Source organism: Zingiber officinale, chromosome 7A (assembly GCF_018446385.1).
Source record: "Zingiber officinale cultivar Zhangliang chromosome 7A, Zo_v1.1, whole genome shotgun sequence".
Taxonomy (NCBI): domain Eukaryota; kingdom Viridiplantae; phylum Streptophyta; class Magnoliopsida; order Zingiberales; family Zingiberaceae; genus Zingiber; species Zingiber officinale.
Window position 1 is genome coordinate 13,029,508 of NC_055998.1, and position 10,889 is coordinate 13,040,396.

Here is a 10,889-nt window from a genome sequence, read left to right on the forward strand (position 1 = left end):
GAGAACTTTCTCTACTATTCTTCATTCCTCTATCCGAGACCATACTAACTTGAGCGTCGGAGGGCCTTGCCATGGACCCCTTCCCTTGTTTTTGGTCATTAACATCCGTTGGATTGTTGAATTGTGTGTACGATCAGAAGAAACCCTAGTTCTCTATTGAAGAAGTCATCCACCGACCAACAAATCATCCACTAGAGTCAGTGCGCCATCTCCCTAGTCTTCAAACATAATCAAATTTGGCATCGTTTGTGGGAATCTTTACATAAATCTGAAGCTTCGAGATGGAGGAGGCTGGAAAACTCACCACAATCGCTTTATCGCCAAAAGATTTCGAGATGATTGTAGAAACCTGAGTGCAGAAAGCATTACAACAGAGGAAAGCGGCTATTGGAGGTACGTTACCACTGCCAAACCCGGTAGGATCAACAATCGCACATCAGAGTGAAAGATGGGCTTGGTTCTTCTACTAAGGATGTTGCTTGAACTGATATATATTGTATGAAGAGAACTTGCAAGATCTATTTTTATCAAAAATATTGGTTGTTCTGAAGATCTACAAAGGGGCAGGTAATATGTAGCGACGGTTAAGAAATATTTAATTTCATTCTCGTTCAACAATTACATATACTTATAGGACATGATGTATGGCATCAAAAACTCTAGTGCAATTTATTTAATAGGACCCCCGAGAGCTCTCTAAGGAGTTGATTTTGATCTATAGATTGTCTAGAAAGTTTTGGTGATTGATGACCACCCTCCTATAGTTATTGGATCACTCCCACTGCTGCGTGGTTAAGTGTACAAAAAAAATCTCACTACTAATTTCCTTTTGAATTGAATAGAGCCAAGGTAAGACTTCCTCCCTATCTCGAAGCATTCCTCTTCACTAGCCAAATAAGTGTATAGCTCAGCTTGAGCAACATCTGCTCCGGCCTTCATGACGTTTAGTTTAGCCCGCAGGAACTCTAGTTGGGTCTCTTGAACATTTAGTTATCTTGTTGTTTTAACATCAAGAAATTTTTAGTGGAAAGAGAGAGTGATGGGAGAGACCATGATCAGACAGGATGAGGAGAAAGAAAATAAGATGAGAGAGAAAGTGTGATGGGAGAGAATAAAGAGAGAAATTGTGATGGGAGAGAATGAAGAGAGAGAAATTACAATGAGAGAAAATGAGGAGAAAGTGTGTGTGATGGGAGAGATTGAGGAAAGGAAAAGTATGATAAGAGAGAAATTGTGATGAGAGATAAAGTGACATGAGGAAAAAAATGAGAAAAGAGAGTGTGATGGGAGAGAATGCATGATGAGAGAGTATGAGGAGAGAGAAATAGTGATAGGAGAGAATGAAAATAGAGAAATTGTGAAGAAAGAACATGAGAATAGAGGGTGTGATGAGAAAGATAGCATGATGAGAAAAAAATAAGAAATGAGTGTATGATGGGAGAGAAAGCATGATGAGAAATGATGACGAGAGAAAAAGTGTGATGAGATATAAAATGTAATGGGAGAGAATGAAAAAAGAAAGTGCGATGAGAAAAAAATGAGGAGAGTGTATGATGGAAGAGATTGAGGAGAAAGAATGTGTGATGATAAAATGAGGAGAGAGAAAGCATGATGAGAGAGAAAAAGGAGAGAGAAAGGGATATGAATGAAAAATTAAATAAATATATTAAGAGTATTTTCATCCAAAACTTAATTCTCATTCTCATATCTATCAAAATCTAAAGGAGAATGTTGGTTTCATCCATACCCAAATTTTTGGATTTCATTTCAAAATTTTAATTCCTTTTCTAACAATCATACACAAGGTTTAGAATAAATCAATTATTTTATTTTCAAATCCCTACACCGAATGCCAACTTAATTTCAAACTACCTAAAATACAAGACAATATACTTCTTCTATAAGAATAAATATTTTCAATAAAACATACTATTTTTAATAAATAATATAATTATTTATTATTAAAATAAAAATATTAATCGTCATAAGATATAAATTATCTTTTTAATTAATTATAAGCTTATTTTTAAAAAATTGCATTTTTTATTTATCCTGTATAAAATTTATTAATATATATTTTATTTTATTTATTTCCCTTGATCTACTGCTAGATTAACTTCTGTTTTGAAAATTTAAATCCATTGTTGCATCACAAGTGCATCATCTATAAATAAAAGCATATCTATTTATAATAGATATTATAATTATTTTTTTATTATTAAAATAAAAAATATTAATCATTATATCATATGATATAAATTAATTTTTTAATTAATTATAATCTAATTTTTTAAAAGTATATTTTTTTATTTATGATGTATAGAATTTTTTAATATATATTTTTATTTTGCTCGGACACATTAAATTTCAACCCTAAGATCACATGTGATAATATCTCATATCTCAACCATCACACTATTACGAGAGGACTAAATGATCATGGACATTCTAGAAAAGTTTTTCATTCAAAATGCAATCTTTAAACATGAATAATTATTATAATAATTTTTATATATTGTGAGAATTTCAAAATGTAATATTCTAAAGTTTTTCTTTTTTTTTTTATAAAAAAAAGTAAGTGTAATATATATAACTAATTATATAAATTCTATATAGTTATATGATCCAAATTAATATTTAATTCAATTAGGAATGTATCATAAATTGGGTAAATTTGTTTCCTTAGACTATTTAGTAAAGTCATGATTTGACAATTTCTTGTGAGCATTTTATACATAATAAATTGATCAGCATCAACATATGATATTTTTATAGCATTTATGGGTTGACTAAATCTAAAATTTATTTAAATAGTAATGTATAATTACTATTTGCATCTTCATCTCCACCTTCCACCTTGATAGAGCATCGGGATGACCGAGCCGATCCTAGAATTTGTGTAAATATTAATATATAATTATTTTTTGCCTCTTTTGGTTATATTAAAATAATTATTATTTGTATTTTTATTTGACACGGCTAATATTTTTATTTGAATGACATTTTTTCTAATTTTCCTTTCTCATTTAATAGGACATTCTTTTCTTAATAATTTACCTTTCTTGATTTTCCTCCCGCTCCCAGTAGCACTATATAAATCTTCTTCGAGTCTTTCAAATCCATCAATAATTTCGATCCATCTACAATGGCGGGCACAGTGAGGACGGACGCAAGTTTACTTCTTTTATCTTTGTTCCTCCTCCCATACCTATTGAATGGCAAGGTGAGATTCTCTCTCATAAACTCAAACATATGTCATTTTTTTCAATCTTCTGTCAGATAAATAATTATCATTTTTGATTATTTGATCAAATTTGAAACCATTTAGAAATTTTTTTCCCATGTTTTGAACTCTATGTCATGCTATCAAGATTGATCTAATCGATGAACAAATTAATAAATGTGACAGACAGCGTTGGCGGCGATGATCTCAGCCACAAGATCGTGGTGCGTGTCCAAGCCGGGAATGACAACGGAGAAACTCGTGGAGAACATCAACTATGCTTGCGGGAGCGGCTTAGCAGATTGCAAAGCGATACAGGAAGACGGCCCATGCTACTCCACGGACGTAATCAAAATGGCAAGCTACGCCATGAATGCCTACTACTACGGCGCCGGCCACAGGGAAATCAACTGCTACTTCGATGGTAGCGCCCTCATAGTCCACCATGACCCCTGTAAGTCGATAATCAATTCTTTAATTAAAATTACTAATTAATTAATTTGACTAATTTGTACGGCCGCACTATTCTTGATTCTGATGCTTGATTCACCATTGTGGCAGCTTACGATGACTGCATATATCCTTAATGAAGCATACTGGATCCTTCGTGAAGCAATCTGGATTGCTTGAGGATATGATGGAGTTTGAGGTTTAGTTTGGTCGCACCAAAAAATATAAAACAAAGAAATAAATTTAAATTTGCTTACGTGTTTCCATGAATTAAATTCATTAATAAAGCAATCGTTTATCTCTTTTTGTTTTTAATTTTCATGCATAAGTGGGATAAATATAAGTATATATAAGGTTAGACATATTAAAAAATAATACCAGTGTACATATTTTTTTCTCTAAATACAAAAATCAAATCTAAAAACTCCTCACACATCTCCTATAAACGATTTTTATTGTACCCGACAATTGTAGAAATTTTGAAAAGGAATAAAACTTTTTACGATTACTTCTACGGGTTATAACGAGCTTCTAAAGAGAATGATGTATTAGTCAAAGTTAAGGTGATGTGGCGATCAAAGTAGGGATAAAAGGGCATCCAGCTCTTAGTTTTGTTGATCGCTCGACCTGTAAGTTTTTGGATCCTATTCGGGTGACTCTATAGCAAGATACCCATGTAAAGACGACTATATACAAACCCGATTAGATATAACGACTCTAGGGTTTCACTCTAGGGAGGACGCACTCAATCAGTTAAGGGCATGTTGAGTTCAAAGGAGTCTGGCTAGATAAAAGAATAGTAATGCTCTAGGCCTTCCAAAAACTCTTTACATCTGTATAACGGAGTGACGGACTAACGGGGCTCAGGGTACTTAAGGTTCTATGGGTTCGCCCGATGAGCAAAGGCCAGCCAAATTTGGCACCCTTAGCCTCTCAAAGGTATCAACACAAAAACTGACAGATAAAGGCTTGTTGGGCAAAAACAGAGCAGGCTTAGCAACACTTAGCCTCATTAAAAACCTCAATATTCAAATGGCCAGATAGAGGTTGGTCGAACATAAGACTCTCTATGTATACCCGACCAGGCAAGGACCGGGTGGGCTTAACAACAATTAGCCTCATTAAATAACCTTAATATTTGAATGGACAGATAGAGACCAGTCGAGCATAAGACTTTGTGTACGCCCAGCCAGGTAAAGACCGAGCAGACTTAGAATCGCTTAGCCTCATTAACAACCATAATATACGAATGACCGGATAGATGTCGGTCGAACATTAGACTCTCACTGTATGCCTGGTCGTGCAAGGACTAAGTGGGATTAGAAACACTTTGCCTCATTAATAACCTTAATATACGAATGGTCGGATAGATGTCGGTCGAACATAAGACTCTTTGTGTACGCTCGGCTAGTCTAGGACCGGGCGAGTTAGCCACACGTAGTCTCATTATAAACTTTAAAACATGAACGACCGGATAGAGGCTAGTCAAACATAAGGCTCCTTGTGTATGCTTGATTGAGAAAGCTTAAAGAAACTTATACTTAGGAAACTCTACATATACGTTAGATCAAGCAAAGGTTGGTCAAGTCTAAAGTTACTTGATATCACATTCTCTCTTTAATGCGATTTCCATATACAATTAATCATATAACTTCTCAGATAGTTCATTAACATGTTGGGGATACCATGTTAGTCTCCAAATAGATTTCCATAGTATTTAAATGTACAACCAAGCAGATTAATACCATGGCAGGCATAAATACTTTTGGCCTGAGAGATTGGCCGAGATGTGCTCAACAGACAACTTCTTACAATATTATTATAGATTATCAAAGCTCCTTGAAAACCCCTTTCAAAGGTTATTGTGTTTCTCATTAGCCAACTAAGCATGACATCATATTCCTCTAACCACTTCAGTAATGGCGTGGAGTATAGGCAACAAAAGCAGTATATCAATGGGAAAGAAAAATAATCCCTTGGATAATCATTTCACATGCTCCAGGTTGTATATTTCTTATCACCTAACAAACTCTAATAAACTGAGCCACCTCATGATGACGAAGATTGCAAGAGGTGGTATATAAAGGTGGTGTCCTCTCCATTGGTAAGGTACGCAATTAGCATCATTTGAGTTTTTCTCTCGCGCGAGAACTTTCTCTACTATTCTTCATTCCGCTATCCGAGACCATACTAACTTGAGCGTAGGAGGGCCTTGCCATGGACCACTTCCCTTGTTTTTGATCTCTAACATCCGTTGGATTGTTGAATTGTGTGTAGGATCAGAAGAAACCCTAGTTCTCTATTGAAGAAGTCATCCACTGACCAACAAATCATCCACTAAAGTCAGTGTGCCATATCCCTAGCCTTCAAACATGATCAAATTTGGCATCGTTTGTGGAAATCTTCATATGATCTGAAGCTTCGAGATGGAGGAGGCTGGAAAACTCACCACAATCACTTTATCGCCAAAAGAGTTCGAGATGATTGTAGAAACCTGAGTGCAGAAAGCATTACAACAGAGGAAAGCGGCTATTGGAGGTATGTTACCACTGCCAAACCCAGTAGGATCAACAATCGCACATAAGAGTGAAAGATGGGCTTGGTTCTTCTACTAAGGATGTTGTTTGAACTGATATATATTGTCTGAAGAGAACTTGCCAGATCTATTTTTATCAAAAATATTGGTTGTTCTGAAGATCTACAAAGGGGCAGGTAATATGTAGCGATGGTTAAGAAATATTTAATTTCATTCTCGTTCAACAATTACATATAGTTACAGGACATGATGTATGACATCAAAAACCCTAGTGCAATTTATTTAATAGGACCCCCGAGAGCTCTCTAAGGAGTTGATTTTGATCTATAGATTGTCTAGAAAGTTTTGGTGATTGATGACCACCCTCCTATAGTTATTGGATCACTCCCACTGTTGCGTGGTTAAGTGTACAAAAAAGATCTCACAACTAATTTCCTTTTGAAATCAATAGAGCCAAGGTAAGACTTCCTCCCTATCTCGAAGCATTCCTCTTCGCTAGCCTAATAAGTGGATAGCTCAGCTTGAGCAACATCTGCTCCAGCCTTCATGACGTTTAGTTTAGCTCGCAGGAACTCTAGTTGGGTCTCTTGAACATTTAGTCATCCTGTTGTTTTAACATCAAGAAATTTTTAGTGGAAAGAGAGTGTGATGTGAGAGACCATGATCAGACAGGATGAGGAGAAATAAAATAAGATGAGAGAGAAAGTGTGATGGGAGAGAATAAAGAGAGAAAGTGTGATGGGAGAGAGTGGAAAGAGAGAAATTGTAATGAGAGAAATTGAGGAGAAAGTGTGTGTGATGGGAGAGATTGAGGAAAGAAAAAGTATGATAAGAGAGAAAGTGTGATGAGAGATAAAGTGACATGAGGAAAAAAATGAGAAAAGAGAGTGTGATGGAAGAGAGAGTATGAGGAGAGAGAAATAGTGATAGGAGAGAATGAAAATAGAGAAATTTTGATGAGAGAACATGAGAATAGAGAGTGTGATGAGAAAGATAGCATGATGAGAAAAAAAATAAGAAATGAGAGTATGATGGGAGAGAAAGCATGATGAGAAATGATGACGAGAGAAAAAGTGTGATGAGAAATAAAATGTAATGGGAGATGATGAAAAAATAAAATGCGATGAGAAAAAAATGAGGGGAGTGTATGATAGAAGAGATTGAGGAGAAAGAAAGTGTGATGATAAAATGAGGAGAGAGAAAGCATGATGAGAGAGAATAAGGAGAGAGAAAGGGATATGAATGAAAAATTAAATAAATATATTAAGAGTATTTTCATCCAAAACTTAATTCTCATTCTCATGCCTAACAAAATCTAAAGGAGGATGTAGGTTTCATCCATACCCAAAATTTTTGGATTTCATTTCAAAATTTTAATTCCATTTATATCAATCATACACAAGGTTTAGAATAAATCGATTATTTTATTTTTAAATCCCTACACCGAATGCCACCTTAATTTCAAACTACCTAAAATACAAGACAATATACTTCTTCTATAAGAATAAATATTTTCAATAAAACATACTATTTATAATAAATAATATAATTATTTATTATTAAAATAAAAATAGTAATCGTCATAAGATATAAATTATCTTTTTAATTAATTATAAGCTTATTTTTAAAAAATTGCATTTTTTTATTTATCATGTATAAAATTTATTAATATATTTTTTATTTTATTTATTTCATTTGATCTAATGCTAGATTAACTTCTTCTTTGAAAATTTAACTCCATTGTTTCATCACAAGTGCATCATCTATAGATAAAAGCATATCTATTTATAATAGATATTATAATTATTTTTATTTATTATTAAAATAAAAAATATTAATCATTATATCATATGATATAAATTAAATTTTTAATTAATTATAATCTTCTTTTTTAAAAGTATATTTTTTTTATTTATGATGTATAGAATTTATTAATATATATTTTTATTTTGCTCGAACACATTAAATTTCAACCCTAAAATCCCATGTGATAATATCTCATATCTCAACCATCAAACCATTACGAGAGGACTAAATGACCATGGACATCCTTGAAGGGTTTTTCATTCAAAATGCAATCTTTAAACATGAATAATTATTATAATAAATTTTATATATTGTGAGAATTTCAAAATGTAATATTCTAAAGTTTTTCTTTTTTTTTTATAAAATAGTAAGTGTAATATATATAACTAATTATATAAATTATATATAGTTATATGATCCAAATTAATATTTAATTCAATTAGGAAGGTATCATAAATTGGGTAAATTTGTTTCTTTAGACTATTTAGTAAAGTCATGATTTGAAAATTCTTGTGAGCATTTTATACATAATAAATTGATCAGCATCAACATATGATATTCTTATTGCATTTATGGGTTGACTAAATCTAAAATTTATTTAAATAGTAATGTATAATTACTATTTGCATCTTTATCTCCACCATCCACCTTGATAGAGCATCGGGATGACCGAGCCGATCCTAGAATTTGTGAAAATATTAATATATAATTATTATTTGCCTCTTTGGGTTATATTAATACAATTATTATTTGCCTCTTTATGTGACATGGTTAATATTTTAATTTGAATGACATTTTTTCTAATTTTCCTTTCTCATTTACTCTGGCTCGAAATCGATAATGTAATAAGACTTTCTTGTCTTAATTATTTACCTTTCTTGATTTTCCTCCCGCTCCCAATAGCACTATATAAATCTTCTTCGAGTCTCTCAAATTCATCAACAATTTCGATCCATCTACAATGGCGGGCACAGTGACGAAGGCCACAAGTTTATTTCTTTTATCTTTGCTCCTCCTCCCTTGCCTAATGAATGGCAAGGTGAGATTCTCTCTCATAAACTCAAAATTATGTTATTTTTTTCAATCTTTTGTCAGATAAGTAATTATCATTTTTGATTATTTGATCAAATTTGAAACCATTTAGAAATTTTTTTCCATGTTTTGAACTCTATGTCATGCTATCAAGATTGATCTAATCGATGAACAAATTAATGAATGTGACAGACAGCGTTGGCGGCGACGATCTCAGCCACAAGATCATGGTGCGTGTCCAAGCCGGGAATGACAACGGAGAAACTCGTGGCGAACATCAACTATGCTTGCGGGAGCGGCTTAGCAGATTGCAAATCGATACAGGAAGATGGCCCATGCTACTCCACGGACGTAATCAAAATGGCAAGCTACGCCATGAATGCTTACTACTACGGCGCCGGTCACAGGGAAATCAACTGCTACTTCGATGGTAGCGCCCTCATAGTCCACCATGACCCCTGTAAGTCGATAATCAATTCTTTAATTAAAATTACTAATTAATTAATTTGACTAATTTGTACGCCCACACTATTCTTGATTCTGATGCTTGATTCACCACTGTGACAGCTTACGATGACTGCATATATCCTTAATGAAGCAAACTGGATCCTTCGTGAAGCAATCTGGATTGCTTGAGGATATGATGGAGTTTGAGGTTTAGTTTGGTCGCACCAAAAAATATAAAACAAATAAATAAATTTAAATTTGCTTACGTGTTTCCATGTATTAAATTCATTAATAAAGAATCGTTTATCTCATTTTGTTTTGAATTTTCATGCATCAGTGGGATAAATATAAGTATATATATGGTTAAACATATTAAAAAATAATACCAGTGTACTTATGTTTTCTCTAAATACAAATACCAAATCTACAAACACCACACACGTCTCCTAAGAATTTTGAAACCATTTTTATTGTACCCGACAATTGTAGAAATTTTGAAAAGGAATAAAACTTTTTACGATTACTTGTACGGGTCATAACGAGCTAGTAATGAAAATAATGTATTAGTCAAAGTTAAAGTGATGTGGCGATCAAAGTAGGGATAAAAGGGCATCCCGCTCTTAGTTCTGTTGATCGCTCGACCTCTATGTTTTTGGATCCTATTTGGGTGACTCTATAGCAAGACACCCAAGTAAAGACGACTATATATAAACCCGATTAGATATAACGACTCTAGGGTTTCACTCTAGGGAGGACACACTCGATCAGTTAAGGGCATGTTGAGTTCAAAGGAGTCTGGCTGGATAAAAGAATAGTAATGCTCTGGGCCCTCCAAAAACTCTTTACATCTGTATAACCGAGTGACGGACTAACGGGGCTTAGGGTACTTAAGGTTCTATGGGTTCGCCCGACGAGCAAAGGCCAGCCAAATTTAGCACCCTTAGCCTCGCAAAGGTATCAACACAAAAACAGGCATATAAAGCTCGGTTGGGCAAAAACCGAGCAGGCTTAGCAACACTTAGCCTCAATGAAAACCTCAATATTCAAATGGCCGGATAGAGGCTGGTCGAACATAAGACTCTCTATGTATACCCGACCAGGCAAGGACCGGGCGGGGTTGACAACAATTAGCCTCATTAAATAACCTTAATATATGAATGGACGTACTGATACAAGTCGAGCATAAGACTTTGTGTACGCTCGGCCGGGTAAAGACCGAGCAGACTTAGAAACACTTAGCCTCATTAACAACCTTAATATACGAACGATCGGATAGATGCTTGTCGAACATAAGACTCTCACTGTATGCCCAGCCGGGCAAGGACTAAGTGGGATTAGAAACACTTTGCCTCTTTAATAACCTTAATATACGAATGGCCGGATAGATGTCGGTCG

The 10,889-nt window shown here is 34.1% G+C and overlaps 2 protein-coding genes across 2 annotated transcripts; both read left to right on the plus strand.

Moving 5' to 3' along the window:
* The first annotated feature begins 3,084 nt into the window (after positions 1-3,084).
* On the plus strand, positions 3,085-3,988 carry LOC122000993 (glucan endo-1,3-beta-D-glucosidase-like). The gene is made up of 3 exons (XM_042555528.1): positions 3,085-3,223; positions 3,410-3,677; positions 3,785-3,988. Exons 1-3 carry the CDS (start codon positions 3,146-3,148, stop codon positions 3,808-3,810), a joined length of 372 nt encoding a protein of 123 aa, XP_042411462.1. The 5' UTR covers positions 3,085-3,145; the 3' UTR covers positions 3,811-3,988.
* A 4,988-nt stretch (positions 3,989-8,976) lies between these two features.
* On the plus strand, positions 8,977-9,640 carry LOC121999217 (glucan endo-1,3-beta-D-glucosidase-like). The gene is made up of 3 exons (XM_042553924.1): positions 8,977-9,054; positions 9,240-9,507; positions 9,615-9,640. Exons 1-3 carry the CDS (start codon positions 8,977-8,979, stop codon positions 9,638-9,640), a joined length of 372 nt encoding a protein of 123 aa, XP_042409858.1.
* The last annotated feature ends 1,249 nt before the right edge of the window (positions 9,641-10,889 follow it).